This window comes from Agelaius phoeniceus, chromosome 9 (genome assembly GCF_051311805.1).
Source record: "Agelaius phoeniceus isolate bAgePho1 chromosome 9, bAgePho1.hap1, whole genome shotgun sequence".
Taxonomy (NCBI): domain Eukaryota; kingdom Metazoa; phylum Chordata; class Aves; order Passeriformes; family Icteridae; genus Agelaius; species Agelaius phoeniceus.
The window spans coordinates 16,519,866-16,535,872 of record NC_135273.1 but is presented as its reverse complement, the minus strand read 5'-3'; the positions used below and the strand labels follow the sequence as shown (position 1 = coordinate 16,535,872).

The following is a 16,007-nucleotide window of genomic DNA, read 5'->3' as shown; positions in this document are numbered from 1 at the left end:
CTGCTTTTTCAAGCTTGCCTCAGGATTAGTATTATAAAAATCAAATAGGAGGGTAATGAAAGTACATCTTCTTGGCAAGGTACGTCTCTGGGGAATCGTCAGCTAATGCCAAGATTAAACTCAAAGCTGATACATGCATGGTAAGTCTGGATAATACAATTTACAAAATTATATCATATTTTAAGCTCAGGCTCTGATACATTTTGTGTGTCTACCTTCTCTGAGAGATGAGTCTCTTGTGAACCACTGAGGTACCAAAGTCCTTCTTTCCAGACACTCTACATTAAATGGTGGCCATTAAATTCCCACCCAGGAATAGTAGGCTGTTACATCCACTGGTATATTGGGACTGGCAGTTGGTTACTAATGTCCCTAATACTTTCATCACAGCTGGCATTTTATGAATAAAGATACAAATCTAGTTCTGAATGTAACTCATTTCCTGCTATGAGGCATAAATATGTTTGTGGGAAATTAGATGACAATGTTCATTCCCATTCCAAATGTCCTTAATGGGCAGCCATATAAAGATCCAAAGATAATTATCTTTCCTATCTTGCACTTCACTGAAGTGCATTTGCAAGGTGCCAAAAGAATGTTTTGTAAAACTGTTCAGTTAAACAACAATAATGAATGTTCAAGGTGAACTCTCATTCAAATATGAAATTTCTGATTTGCAGAAGGAATGATTTCTCTGAAAATCATTATGTAAAGTCCAAATGATAATGCATTGCTTTATAAGTGGACTTTTAAGGCTTGCTGCAGAAATCTCTAGCCTGAATAAAGGTTTAGATGAAAATAACAAGTAATAATTCTTGATAAAATTCTTTAGACTTCACATTATAATTTCTGTGGGACTCTTTCTCTAAAATTCAGGTTTCATTTTTGTATTCTGTGAGATTTTTCCATGAAGTAATTACAATTTTTAGGTTTCTTTTGATATTTTTCCTGTTCTTTTTTCTTCTCACAGTCAGTCATACACCTCGGAGAGTAAGTGCAAGTGATTTGATGGAAAATTAAGGGGGTTTTGTGATGAAGGAACTAGCCTGAAGCTCCAGAGATCTAGAAGGGGTTTCAGTGCAGGACACCTGGCTCTGTATCAGAGCTTTTGTGTGATCCAGGGCAGGCAGAAAGTGGCACCCAGGTGCAGCTGGGCATGGGGAGCAGACAAGGCACATTGGCCATGGAGCCTGGCTCTGGGCAGAGCTGCTGGCTCCACACGATCCCTCCCTGCCAGCCAGGAGGTGCAGGAGCAGTCCTGGTCAAGCCTGGGAGCACCAAGCTGTTCCTGGTGTGACCCCAGCTGATGCTCACTCAGGTTTAGGCAGAGTCACCAGCATCCCACAGGCCTGCCCAGCCCCTGTTTGCCTGGTGAGCAGACCCAAACTCCTGGGGCAGGTGTCACAGGTGTCACCTCCTCCAGCACCTGCAGCCTGTGCACAGCAGCACCCACCCAGCTTCAGTACAGCACGGGGGTCCTTTAGCTCTGTCCCTTTCCCAGGAACTCAGCTCAACCACAGCAATGTTCAACTCACTCTCCACAGCTCTTTCCAAAGCTCCAGTGATGCTCTTCCCATTTCATTGCAGGTCCCAGACAACTCCTCCAGATGATGCCTGCGTAACTGGAGGCAGCCACCGACCTCTCTCTGATAAGGTGAATGTGATTACTTTGCCTTTTGGGTTTAGTACAGCCAACTCATTCCCTGGGCTGCATAGTTTGTGTGTGACATGATTTTTGCAAACATTGGTGTGCTTTTTTACTGCTCTTGTTTGAAAACCAATAGCCTTTACCTGGGAATTATGGTATGTTGTCAATTTTCTCAAATGAGGGTGCAACAATATTGGTAATTATTTACCCTACAGTACACTAGATGATCTCCCTATGCTTCAGTTTTTCCATATAAAAAAGTGAGAGCAGTGCAGGGTCTTACAAAAGCTCCTGATACTGAAGGACAGCAGACTGTGGCTGCCTTTTTGCTTGCTGACTGATCAAGTTACCTCACCAGAACGAACCTTCCCCAAAAACATTACTTCTGGATGGAGATTATTATTTGTTTCAAGAATGTCTGTGTATCTGAAAGGAATAACAACACACTGAGTAGAATTAAGATAATGCTGAACTTAGAACAAACATAGCTGAGATTTCAGCTAGGCCGAGACTGTCTTGATGCCAGAATAAACACTCTAGTTTTGCTTTGGCCTTCCTTTGGAAAAACTAGCTGCACACACATGGCTGCCAGCTTCTGTTGGCCGAGTTGACATGCCTCTTACAACTACAGATTTAACTCAGCCAGTGATTACAACAGACTTTCTTTGCCTTTATATGGTTGTTTCATGTTTCTCTGCATCTAGTTCAGCCTACTCCCAATAATGTCATCACAGCCTAAGAAACAAATTTTGTGTTTCTGGGCATCCTTTGCAATTTCTTGAAAGAGTGTGGCACTGATGCTTTTATGCTTGAGGGGTGCTAAACCCACGACTTCTAGTCAGTTGTTGAAGGCTGGTAGCATCAATATAGAATTAATTATGCTGACAAGTATTAGAGCAGCCCACTTCCCTCACAAGAAATATGTTCTTGATCACCTTCCCCCAAGACTGATCCATATTCATCTTCTTCAAAAGGATTATTAAAACATCAGACCTCATTTATGCATGGAATCATTATTTACCAAAATCTTCACCATGTTTAAGCAGAAGGGTGTTCATATTTCCAAAGAAAGTTTTCCCCAGGACAAAAGTCTCCAGGACTATTAGCATTGCATTGGCTGAGTAAGAAACTGCAGCCCATGTCTCTATATATGATGGCTGTTTTTGCTACAACCAACATAATCTCAGGACTGTTTTGTTTCTTCATGCAGAGGGCAAATAGGGTCCTGAGCCCGTGAGAGACAGCATAATAATACCACAGACTTGCAGCCAGCCTCAACTTCTGTTGCAAGCAAGGTGCCAGGGTGCTAGAGTGCTGCTCTTGTTCCTTTTTACCAAGTTGCCTTTTGCCTGCCACCACTTCCTTACCACAACAGCCCTTTACCTGCTGAGGTGTGGTCAGGTCTGCACTTTTTTGCACACTGTGACTCCAGGGCAGCTCCTAGGAACACTGACACCATGAAACTCCCTCTTTGTAGTCACAGAATTCCCTAAGGAGGATTTAGTAGAGCCAGAACTAGAGCAGTATCACTCTAAGTGTGTGTGTTTGTGGTGGTGTGGATCCTCTCTGTGTCTGAGTTCATATCACACTTGCGTAGCTCTGGGATATAAATGGTCATTGCTTAAACATAATAGAAAAGATTTATTTAATGTGATTTTATTTAGTGTAATGACCCAGAGTCAGTGGAGGAGAGCTGTGGGGCTGCATCACATGAGCGGGGCTGTCTGCAGCACCAGGCAGCACTCCAGCTCTTTGCAGGGGAGTTTGTGTTTGCTCCATCCAGAAAGTGAATCTACTGGTGCACATACCAGCTCTCTGGAAAACTCTAGCACCTTACATCCTGGCTCATAGCAAAATAATTTTAATATATCAGCTGGGAGGATTGTATATTTTCCTACACTTGCTATGAATGTTTTAAGCAACATACAAATATTTTTTCCTAAACAAAATCTATTTCTGGGGTTTTCTTTACTATTCTTAGACTGAAAAAAACTTAGTATTTTCTTAGGGGACTGAAATGACAATAGGACTGCCTGTCAGAAAATTAGTCCCATGGTATTTCCATATGTAATAGCTAGTAGGGATGAAGAGAGAGTGAAAGCCACTTTGATTTAATTTTTTGACTGTATTGCTTTTAAAGAAGTTTAAACACTTGCTTAGAGGCCAGTTGAAAAGTTTGCTTGGGGAGGCAGGAGAGGAAGAGAAGGTCTCTAGTTCATGACATGAATTTAGTTTATTAAACTTCAGAGTACTTGCATTTTTGTTTGCTAAATGCAGAAACAACCCATCTCTTTTAGCAAAGAGCAGAATCCAGGAAAGGGCATTGAAATACAAAAAGCACAGAGCCAAGAAATGGTTTATTGTGCTGCAGCAGAGTTGTCCTGTGTGTTTATGGAAGATATTAGTGGGAGAATGTGTTCTAAAATACATTAAGAAAAAAGTTTCCACATTTCAGAACTATTTAATGCAGTTCATATATGGCACAGGATTTTGTCAGGAGTTTTATTTCTCCCATAACCAGACAAGTCGTCTCTGCTTTCTCTTGCAGAGGTCACAACAAAAGCTTATAGGTTTATTACCACCTACTTAAATCCCTACATCAGCTTTTTGAGTGTCATATCCTAAAATCCAAGTTTACGTGTGCTTTTGACCCAGGCAGAGGCAATTGAAGCACTGTGTATGTGTTAACACAATTTGGTGGTAGCTGTTAATTTTACTGGGGACAGAGGTTCTTCATTCTGCTGGAAGTTTGCTCCATGGCATCTCTAACAGAGGCTGAAATTTGCTGCAGGACTTCAGAGATCCCTGTAACATTTTGGTGATGCTTAGGGACCCTGTGCCTCAGCTAGAGGAGTTCATGCTCTCAGTCCTGGGAATAAAGTCAGCACCTAATTATAAAATATAAACATAAAGTTGAACCAGTGACACTTATTTCCAGCCTCTAAAACCATAGAAGAGCTTTCACTGCTGACTGTCTTTTGAATTAATGATAATTGGATGTGATAATATTTAAATGTGATAATACTTTGCTAATAGGACAGTAGGAGAGATCTGTGTGAAAGTATAGATGGGGTGAATACTGACAGTCACAGTGGCAAAATGTAACCTCTTAAAATACTGACATTAAAGAGAAACTGTCAGGGGAGTAATTTTTTGAAGGACAGTCTGAGATGGTGTTTTTGAAAAAACAAGGCCAGGGTAATGGTGACGTGCCTCAGGGTTATCCAAAGTAGGTCAGGATGGGGATGGGGAGGTAGCACACAGGGCACACAGGAGAACTGCCAAGTGCCTGACCTTGCTCCTTTTTCTGAAGCAGGAGGATCAGCCTTCAGAAGTCTAGGAAATCCTGCCACAATTGAACATAAATGGTTTTACCCAGCATCCAGACAAAACCTTCTTAAATCTGCATATTGGAAGAAACAATAGGAATAATGGACCAAAAAGATGTACCTAGTGTTTCCCTTCACCTTCCCAGATGCAAAACAAGGTATGTACAGGGCACAGTCAGCTTCCCATTTGTCAAAGTACTACCTAAAAGAGACTTTGGAAGCTGTGTGGACTGAAATTCTCTATTGCATAGCTGTAGTTGTCCACATCTGGGCTCTGTGTCACTTTGAGCATAAGCTGCCTACTAAGAAATGGTACTACTGTATTGGGAAAAGGAGAGAGAAGAGGAAATGAGAATACCAGTGCCTTTACATCCAAGCTCCAGCAAGCAAAACTAACTGGTTTTGCAAACAACCTTCTTTGCTCTAAATTCATCCTAGGAGAGCTGAGGCAGAGGTCTGATTTCAGCAGCACCTGCAGACTAAATGAGAAGAGACTCTGCTGTTGATTGTTCTGTCCCATCATGAAGTCTCCAAATCAGCCCATCAGACATTTATTAATTAGCATCCTTATAGAGTAAATATCTTTATTTAGTAAAACATGAAAAGTGCTTTGGCAATCCCATTTTAGGTCTAATCTAGACCTATCATTAGAGTAAACTTTGCACTGAAATTCCATGGGATTTTTGTTGATCTTTTTTGTGGGGTTTTATTAACTTGAAATGTGCTCAGAGGACAGAATTTTGTAGTGAATTGGATCCAAGAGCCATTTCATCATGCTCAAGGCAGTTGTTATCAGGAAGGATCATTTGTATTGGCAGTCCTTCAAAGGTTACTCTCTAACTGTGCTCAAATCAGGTGAGTCCCAGAGAACTCCTACTTGATTCTGGCCATGGCTTCAGAGTCTGCAGCCACACAAGCTAGAAAAAGACTGTTAAATTTTAACAGACATTACAGTTTCTGTCTGATCTATTAAACTTGGGTAACCTCTGATTGGTAAATACATAGTTTTAGACATCTGCACATAAGTAAACACAAAAAATCAAAAAATTTCTGATCAAAAAATTTCATCTCCCCTAGGACTTAAATGCAACTTTTTTAGTACAAAATTTGAATGGTTTCACCTTTAATGGATTGTAAGATGCTGGTGCATTTTGAGAAAAAACAGCAAACCTTATAAGTTAGCAATGATTTTTCTTTTTCATCTCCTCTCCACTCCTTTCCTCTGCTTGAAGGAATGAAAAATTTTAAAAGAACACCAACAACAATCATTTTGTACAAGCTGTGAGGTATTCTTAACTCTTGGCTGGGCAGGTGACCCACTGTTCAGCAGCCCAGGAAACTGGTGACTCTGCCTGTCATCAGATTCAGATTAAAAAAGAAATGGCAGTGCTTATCTGCACTTCTTTTACAAAATGAACTCTGTGGATGAATCACTTAAACAAAGCACCAGTCGCAGGAAATAATGTTGGTATTTAATTTACTGACAGTGGGTATTTAGCAATATGCTCCCGTGAGAGAGCGAGCTGTGCCCTTTCCGCCCTTTGCGCCAGGGCTGCTGCAGCCTCTCCAGGCACTTCTGCTTGGGGGCTGGGGAGTCTGGGGTGGGGAGGGAGGGATCTGGGACTCCCTGCAATTGTAACTGTGAGAAACATTCTTCATGCTTCTCTTTTGTGGCCTTGACATCTTGGGTTTTCTGTTAAACAAAGTTGACTTGAAGGGTACAGGGGAAGATGCCTTGGGCATTTCGGAGCCGTGGTTATTGCAGATTCAGAGGTTCCACAGTGCTCCAAGGCACTGGCAGTGCACAGCTTTGCTTTCTGTGGGGAGGTGGATCTGCCATGCACTCCCATCTTGTGGGCAGTCTCTTGATTAGGGTGAAAGGCTGGAATCACATAGGTTACAAACGCCATCTTCCCCATATCTAGAAAGGAGTAACATACCAGAAGGAGCAAGATCTTTTCATATGAGGGAGGCCTCAGTTCAACTCTAAGATTTTGCTTATAGGAAAGAAAGGTCAAACATAATTGGTGGTTTTAGCCAACTTACTTTTACTTCTTTTTGTTTTGAAAATATTTAGCTCATCTTTAATATGGCTCTGTAAAGCTGAGAATCCTCCTTCCCTGATACCTCCATCTTCCCTCCTGAGCATCAATTTTCTGAAACACATCACTTTGTCTAGCTTGTCACTGTCTGAATGTTAGTTATTCTAAAAATGCCCTCTTTGTGTCAGAAGGGATTTGGTCTGGCTGCCTGACAGAAGGCTGTGAAAAACAGCCCCCAGCTCTGTCTTGGTCTGCCTCATGCCAGTGTGGAGCCCAGGCTGTCACTACCCAGCCATCCCACAGAAGATGCTGACAAGCTGCACCACCTTCCCTTCTGAAAATTGCCACAGTCAAAGGGAAGGATGGGAAGGATTTTCTGCTTTTTACAGAAGCTGAACATGCAGCAGAATGGGTGCTGTAACCTGAACGTTTGCAGCACGCTATAGCTGGACAAAGAGGCTGCACAGACCCACTCAGGGAGCTATCCAGAGATAAATGTTTGAACTGAGGCAGGCTCTTCAGGCACTCTGTTCATGTGCCACACACTGCATGCACTGGCAGCTGTCCCAGTGACACAATGAGCTAGAAATTGTGCTGCTCAGGTGCACGTGCTCCCATATTCTGAGCTAGCTTGGCATACAAAAGGTCTTTGTGAGCTCCAGTTCTGTGCCCATCATCCTGACCATCCTCTGTAGTCAGAAGGAAGCATGTCTTCCACAAATTTACAAGTATTACCAAAGTTGGGCATCACGGTTATAGCTGTACTTTGGGAGAGTTTTTCTTAAAAACTTTTTAAAACCTCAGCCTAAGAGATACACCAATATTTTCTCCCTGCAAAGACCAATCCTGCAGGGCAGGCCAGGGAGAAATATTGCTTGTATAGGTCTTTCTTTTGCTATATTTTCTTTTTCAAAGATGTTTTTATTTCTTTAAAAATATATTTATGGTGTTCAAAAAGTATATCCACTGGTCTTCTCACTGGAGGTTTTTTCTACCTGGTGACAATGCAAAAGAATATATTCTGCATTTTTTTCCATTTTCTGAGGCCAAAAGAATGTAATGAAAATCATGACCTGAAGGATGCACCAAGATACTTAAATTCACTGGAACATAGGTCCCATTCAGGAATGTGTTTTATGAAGTATAAGAATATACTTTATATAGAATAAATCATTAACTAAAAGACCCTCTTCCTGTTTAAAGCCATTCCCCCTTGCCCTATCACTATATTTAGAATAAAATCTAATTTGATTTTAAAGTTGGAATTGTTGGAATGCCCACAATAGTCCTTAGCAAATTGCTCCAGCAAGTCAAATGGTCAAAACTATGCAATTAACTTCAGGCATTTACATCAGCTCCTATTTCTTGAATCTTGTCCTACGGATAAGTTTCTGGTCTTTCTATTCTCGTATTTCTGATCTCTGTGTAGGTACTGAAGAACCACAAGAGGTGGATGTTGGCAGGGACCTCTGGAAGCTGTCAAGTCCAAGTCCTCAGCTTAGAGCAGCTCCAGCCAGGGCTGGTGCTCAGGGCTCTGCCTGGCCCAGCTTTGAATATCTTCCAGGGTGAATACTCCAGAATCTCTCTGGGTAACTTGTTTCAGTGTTTCACTACACCCCTCTGAAAAAGTGTTCTCTTATGTTTAAGGGGGGTTTTCTATGTTTCAGCTTTTGTCCATTGCCTCTGATCCTGTCACAGTCCTGTCACTGCAGAGAAGAGTCTGACTCCTTCTTCTTTCCTTCTCACCACAACTATCAGGTATTTATCAACAATAATACAATGTACAATTATTCCCTGTGACCTCAAATTCTTTTTTAAACCCATTTCTTTCCCTTTCAATGACTGCTGCCTGGCCTCTCCGAGTTTGGACAAATTAATTCCCATTGCAAAAGTACATCAATTAAATCTTGTCAGCTTGTGCAAATTGAATTAAAGCAGTGGATTGTCCTCTTTACAGCTTGCCAATTTTCCATCTTCCTGATAAATTTTCATAAATGAATTCAAATTTTTTCTGTGTTTGAGATTTGCTGAAGTGATTCAAGTGGAGGACCATAGCAAACTTGCTTAACTCTTGTTCTGAAATCCATGTTCCTAGCTGTGTAACAAGGGACAATAGTGAGAATGGAAAGAGGCAGAGGAAGAAGGGATGTTTGGATGGCTGAATTTGGTGAGGGGCTTGGAAGTTCACAATAATTTTCAGTCATTTATTATTCTCATTTGGTGATTCTATACTAAGAGCAGACTTTACTTGCAAGATCTGGCAATGACATAGTTACAACTTTTTAATACAGCTTTGTTATTCAAAAGAGAGATTAAGATAGAAATGAATTGACAGTCTACCCACAGTTGCACTTTACAATTCGTAATGCAGTACACGAACAGGAACAGTCTATTCTACAAGCTTGTTCAGGTTCCACAGATCTATAGATCTGTAATAGACAGGCCAGTGACTCAAGGAAATCCTGCTAAAAGATGCTGTAGTCATGGCTCACAAAAGCCCACTGAAGTCACGACCAATGAGTATGAGTCACGTCACTGTGAGCACCATGCCTCTCATCATGCACCAGGCTTTTATCTGGATTCTTTCCTCCTAGTGGGAACTTGAAAAATGCCTCACCTCCCAGGAAGATTGGTAACTGCTGATATGCAACCTAAGATTGTTGAACTCAGCCTGAACCCAGTTTATTTTTATTTCTGCAGAGAGGACATGAATTATCATTCTGACACCAGATCTGAGTAAGCAGATGCACTCCGTGTGATCACACGTGTTCTATTGCAGGAGGCAGCAGCTCCAGCACTTCCTCCCAGCCCCCTGCTCCTATATATATATTCCTGCGGGGCATGGGTAGGTTTGCATGGCACGTGGGAAAAGGATTGCATGCCCTGGGGGAAAGTGTGTAGGAGGGAATTCTTCTCAGACAGCAGAGAGTCTGCAGTTCACAGCTGAGAACGACCCTCCATTGATCAGCTGTCTTTGCAGCTGTATTTTTCAGTGGGTTTCTCTGTTGCCTCTGTTTCTCTCATAAAAAACAAAACGGCATATTTACCACAGGGACTGTCAGGAGCTGTATTAAACAAAAGCACGCTTTAGAAAAATCACTAATTTTAGAATGATCATAAATATTTATGCCAGACAGACCATAAACAGCACCTTAGAGACCATGCTCTGTTTATATAAATCCCTCCTAATTTAGAAAATGTTGAATTGATAGACTGAGACAGCCATAGCCAACAAATGCATATTTGAGAAAAGTTCTCTACAGTCTCCTGTGACCAAAATTTCCTCATTTGTACAGTATTCAGCCTTTGTTTCTGATTAAACCTACTTATATGAGTTTCATGCCATATTTTTTTATAACGCTCTATTCATTGTGAGTTTTCACATTAGAAAGTTTGCTCAGGGCCAGAGATTATAGCTGGCAGCAAGCAGGCAGGTCCTCCAGCCCTGCTCGCAGTCCTGCAGAGGGTTTCTGCCCGGGGCTGGGAGTCCCTCGGTAGGTGCAGGGCTCCAGGCTGCAAGCTCTGGGCACCAGGGACCACACGGGGCTGGGGTGAGCACACTGCAGCTCCCACCCTCCTGAGCTGCTGCTGCTGCTGCAGCACAAACCAGGTTATTCATTTACAGCATTCAAGAACTGCTGGGATTATACATGGCTCAAAAGCACTGCTGTAACCAGAACTGTTGGGCTGCTGAATGTAGCTGAGAAAGAGCCTGGTTTGCAGCTGTGTTTCACAGTGTCCTGCTCCTGCCACTGTCTGATTCCACAGGCCCAGCAGAAGGCAGGAAACATAAAGGCAGTGGAGGATGGCAGGGCAAATGCACCTTAGAGCTGGATTGATTTAGAGCTGTTGAGAAATCATCATGCTAGAAATTATTTCTCTTAAGTGTTTTTAAACTTCTATCTTGGTCTCAGGCCATGTAAATCTCATTATCTGCCCAGAACAGATGATTATCTCTGGAAATATGTTCTGCCATCCACAGGTTATAATTGCAGTTGGAAGCTACTTTCAGATCTTTTTAGCATAAAAGGATATAATTAAATGTTAGTTCTGTACAGAAGCTGTGTATACAAGAAAACCATGCTCCTCATAATTTCCATTTCATTTCCCAATTGCAATGGATTGTGCAGCAGGGCTGTCCACTTAAAAATCATCTTTCATTATCACAGACTAAAGCCTGTGACTGTCATTTTCTGATCAAAAGGAGGGGTTACCCATCTGTGAGCAGGTTCAAAGCTCTTGGATATGGGAAATAAGGGAGTTGCTGAGTTTCAGAATCTTCTCCCAAGCCACTACTGGCAATGGCACTGGATTCCCCAGTGATAATGAAGCCACATTCCCCAATACAAAAGTATTATTAAACTAATATTTCTTATCCTGGTGCAGGAAACAGGACCCAGTTGATCCAAAATCTTGTTAATGAGAATTTATTTGCCAAATGTACTTGTCCCATTAAGATGGTTCAGTATTTTATACACTTGCATTATTGTACATTTTTCCCTGAGTTTGAGCCTAGTTTGCTGCAATAAAATCAATTTCATACAAAATGGGAAGGCTTGATGTGGGGAACAGTAGCTAAGGCCTTTGTGTACACAAATACCACTGCTGCATCTAGTTTTAGTAGCATGGATTGTGGGAAAGGGCAGCTCTTCTAGAAGGATTTATAAGTTCATGTGATGGGGGCAAAGTGCAACTGAGCTACAGTATGTTCTGCCTTCTCTCTCTGATATCCTCATCCTCTGATATCCAGAGTATGTTCCACTGTCCTTGGCTATGCTCTGTGCCTTAATATTATGATAGTGTAACAACACTCTGAGCAAATTTACTTAGTTAACCCAAATAAAGCCAAACTCCCAAGAATCTGCGGGGTTTGGTGGTTTGCTGAATCTGCATTTTTAACAGAACATTTATTTTTATGTTTCGCCCATCTGCTAGACCTCTCTTATTGCTTTTTAACTTTATTACTCATTGTTGCTGCTGTGCACATAAATCAGTGATGGCATCATATGGTTTTGACTGCAACTTTTCCAAATATAACTGCTTTATATGGAATAAATTGAAGTCACTGGGTGGAATAATGAATTCTTCAGAGAACTACCCAGAAAGATGTTTCTCAGGAAGCAATGAGGCTAGCACAGGGTTGTAAAAAAGCACTTCTGAATGCTACTGTCTCACTGGTCCTTTCTTCATTTTCTGTAGAGAATGAGTTTCTTACAGCATAGCATATTGCCTCCATATGAACTCTCTCCCTTATTAAAAGAAACACTGGTTTTGGAATTCTTTTTTTGTTTGTTTGTTTTCTAGCATCCAGAGGAGCGGAGGAAGAGTTTGGACTTGTGTGCACTGAGCTGAGGTATATGCAGGGGAATTTTTTAGAAGGGGAGGGAAGCATAAGGAGCAATCAGGACTCGCTGTCTACAATGGATTTCAGCAGTAATCATAGAATAATTTAGGTTGGAAATTGCCATTAAGGTCATTGAGTCCAACTATAACCATGACACTGTCTAGTCCTCCATTAAACCATGCCCCTTAACAACACATCTGCACTTTAGTACCTCTGGGGACAGTGACAACCACCTCTTCTGTGGAACCTGATCCAGTGTTTCACCCCTCTCATCATAAAAATTTCTTCCTTATATTTAGTCTAAATCTACCCTGTTTTAGTTTAAAACTGTCTGTAGTTTGCAGGTTGTGTTGAGCATAAGAGTACTTCTGACAGTAGGAATGTAAGCTTGGGGCCAGGTTCTGGCATGGGCATGTGGAATACTTCTCACAGAAATCACATCCAGGACAAAGTGTTTTTAATGCAGCTCCAGCAAAGAAAACCTCCCACAGAGCATGGCTGGTGGGCTGGGGGTAGGATAGGATGCCTGCCACTGACACTTGTGGCATTTCTCCTCACCTCTTAAATTGCTCTTGTATTTTTTTTTAAGGTTCACTTAGTTCCAGGTTCTGAGAGGTATTACATGACTGCTAGATCCCAAAAGCACACAGAGTCCAGAGGGCAGACAAGAGGACTCATACTCTTCATTTTTCAGAGATTTAAGGCTATAAATACATCTGTCTTCTGACTCTGCAGTAAGTTAAAATTGTGGCTCCTTCTCCTACTCTTCATATCTATGCTTTTAAACCCACAACCTGACCCTGCATATTTTTAGGATTTAGTAGTCTTTGTGCAATAAAATGGCCTGTCAGAAGATACATACCTCCTTTTCCTCCTCTGTTTGTGAAGACTTATGTGGCTGTGGTGCCCAAGAGCCTGCCAGTCTGCATTGCCCCTGTAGTGCCACATGTGAGTCCCTGAGTCAGACTGACCTCAGGAGAGGTCTGGAGGACCAGGTGGAGACTCAGGGATGTAACCAGGCCAAAGTGCTCTGTGGACCAGCAGCTTGTAACTTAGGGCATTCCACCCTGCTGCTCAAAGCTCCTCGCTGAGCTGAGCTCTTCTTATCCTGTGGCCAGAAGCAGAAGGTGCAAACCTGACTTAGTGCACTTTTAACTCCCTGCAGCCTCCCTGGAGGTCTCTGGGAAGCTGCTGGGGGTACAGTCTCTTCCTGAGGTATTTCTTCTTCATTACCCAATTCTGCTGTATACTCACTGCTCAATTATTCAGAAAAAGGGTGAGGTGGGATAACCTAGATAGAGAATCGTGATATAAAAAATATGTAAATGAAGCTATAAGAGCATACTGAGTGTGCTCACCTTTGCCATCAGCTCTCTAAAAAAAAAGAGCTTTAACCAAAAGTAGGCAAAGCTGTGCTTGAGGTGAGCATAAAACACTTTCTCTTATGAGGTCCATAACAGAGGCATCAGCTGGAGACAGGGCCTCAATAATCCACAGCTTGAGTAAGGGTATGTACATTTCAGATCATGCCTGATTTTTAAATTAAAAAGAAAATCCTTCATTGAAAAGGAAGCTGAAACATTGTTTAAATGTGATTTGTTGTGGGATCTCCTTGGAAATGTGGTAGTCATGTCTTTATGATACTCTCTGATCAAGTGAATTGATGAATACATGTTTTGCTACATCAGCATCACTGAAATTAGAACTGATGACTATGTTTTATTTCCTATTAGGGAAAATATTTTGTGGTATCTTGACTACATTTAAACAAGGTATTTATCAAGAGTTCAGACACAGTCTTCAGTGTTGACTGTTTCTAGCCATTGTTAAATGCTCAATCTGTACACACTTGGAAAAAATGTAACTTTTCACAGCTAAGAACAATATAGGAACTCTGCAAAACCATATAAAGAAATTTGGTCTGGTTTTTTTTTCTGGAAAAGGCAAATACTGTATGCATTTGAGAAAGGAATTCTACCATTTTTCTCCTGTTGTGGATAAGGGGAGGAATACATTTCCCCTGGACAGCTTCAGGAATTGCTTGTGCATTTTATCCAATGGCAATTGAAAAATACTTAAGTATTGATAGGGCAGGGCAAGCCAGGCTAATACTTTAAACAGTAGACTAAAATAAGTTAGTTAAGATATATTCTTTTTTTTTATTGCATGCAAGGAAGCTTTTTTACTATAACTCATAGTGCAATACCCTGAAAATGCTGTTTGCAAGAATTTCACTTAGATCCAAAGGGAACATTAGCTTGTGAGCAGGAGATGCTTCTAGAAAATATTTATTAGTTTTCTCAGATTTGAAGTGGAATCAAACTGGATGTCCTGTGCTGGTGTTGAGGTAGCTAATGACAGTCTAAAAATGAGGGTGGTGGACACCAGTGGCTGCAGGAGCTTCCTGAGCCTGTGCTCCACAAGGCAGGTTTGCCATCTCAATTATTATTGCCATCTGAATTCTGTGTGATCTCAGTGAAGGACCAACCCTGAGCTGGGATGAGGCTCTGTGCCTGTGGATGCTTCCTACAGCACTGGGTGCCTGCAGAGCTCTCAGAGTCCTGCAGGAAGGAAAAGTGCTGAGCAGGAGCTCCATAGCCCCATGCTTGCAGAAGGACTCGTTTGTGGTCCAGTGCCTGGAAAGAGGGAGGAAATGATGGAGCTATCCCATTTCCATTTAATCTTAGTCTCTCTCTGCTATCTTTATATCCCTCTTTCTGTTTCTTTTATTTGACAGAAATGGGAATCTTGAAAGGAGATGGGTAGGTTTTAATTCAGGCTTTTAGGAAAAAGAGGAAAACCAAAAGCACCAAAGCATTTGGCAGCAGTGAATTGAGAAAATATTTGAAGTACAATTTAGTAAAATGTCAAGTAAGTTATTGAGAAGAGCAAGACTTAACACACACTTTCATATTGGCTAACTTCAATCGTTTCCATAACCTTGTGGCTTTTACAGAATTATTCCTGAAATGCCTTTATTCCCCTTAGGAAGAGAAGTCTCAGTTCTGAATTTAAGGAAAAATTGTTGCACGTTTAAGATTCAGTAATAGGCTTAGCAGCTTTCACATCTGCTCTTGAATGTGACCCCCCCCCTTGCATGGCCACAGTGCTCTCATTCCACTCACATCTTTCCCTACTTGGCCTTCACACAGTCTCTTTTGTTGACATTAAACACCCAGTGCTTCAGTTCTGACATGTGTTCAAAATACTGCCAGTCTTAAGGAGAATATTTGGAGAATATATTAAATAAACAAATAATGAAACATGGTTTTGTAAAATTAGAACATCCATAAAATACACTGTCTCTATTAGCATCTGCAAATGCTGTTCAGGGTATTACACATATTTAGGAGATAAGGAAAGATAATCTTGCCTTGGCCTTATAAAGCACTGCAAGGACAGCATGTCATTGCTGCAAAATACTTATAGGAAAAATATGCTAAGCACTGCATTTCTTAAGCCACAAGCTAGGAGTTTCTTGTTCTTGTGTTGGCTCTTAATTGATTTGTCTTGTACAAACTATCATGTAATTCCTAGGCTCTGGTTGGAAAGGGAGACCAGAAAGGAAGAACCACACCCAGGGTTAGAGTGCTGGCAGGGCTGGAGAGGAACATGCAGACTTACACGTCCCACAGAACAACCTG

The 16,007-nt window shown here is 41.5% G+C and overlaps 1 protein-coding gene across 2 annotated transcripts; it reads left to right on the top strand.

Annotated features, from left to right (window-relative positions):
- The first annotated feature begins 713 nt into the window (after positions 1–713).
- LOC143694816 (uncharacterized) lies at positions 714–13,151 on the top strand. 2 transcript variants are annotated; one of them, XM_077183577.1, is made up of 6 exons: positions 714–1,654; positions 4,962–5,135; positions 8,449–8,584; positions 8,687–8,777; positions 12,324–12,372; positions 12,953–13,151. In XM_077183577.1, exons 2-5 carry the CDS (start codon positions 5,093–5,095, stop codon positions 12,369–12,371), a joined length of 318 nt encoding a protein of 105 aa, XP_077039692.1. In that variant the 5' UTR covers positions 714–1,654; positions 4,962–5,092; the 3' UTR covers position 12,372; positions 12,953–13,151. The 2 variants fall into 2 exon arrangements, 1 of the variants encoding a protein (XP_077039692.1); XR_013183534.1 differs by lacking the exon at positions 8,449–8,584.
- Positions 13,152–16,007: the final 2,856 nt, after the last annotated feature.

What these genes read in the sequence shown, in the direction of transcription:
- LOC143694816 (XM_077183577.1), top strand. Translation starts at nt 5,093, where the DNA reads ATGTACCTAGTGTTTCCCTTCACCTTCCCAGATGCAAAACAAG. An exon ending in AGCTTTGAATATCTTCCAGG is followed by an intron (nt 8,585 to 8,686) that starts GTGAATACTCCA and finishes TCTATGTTTCAG; the next exon opens with CTTTTGTCCATTGCCTCTGA. An exon ending in CTTCTCACCACAACTATCAG is followed by an intron (nt 8,778 to 12,323) that starts GTATTTATCAAC and finishes TTTGTTTTCTAG; the next exon opens with CATCCAGAGGAGCGGAGGAA.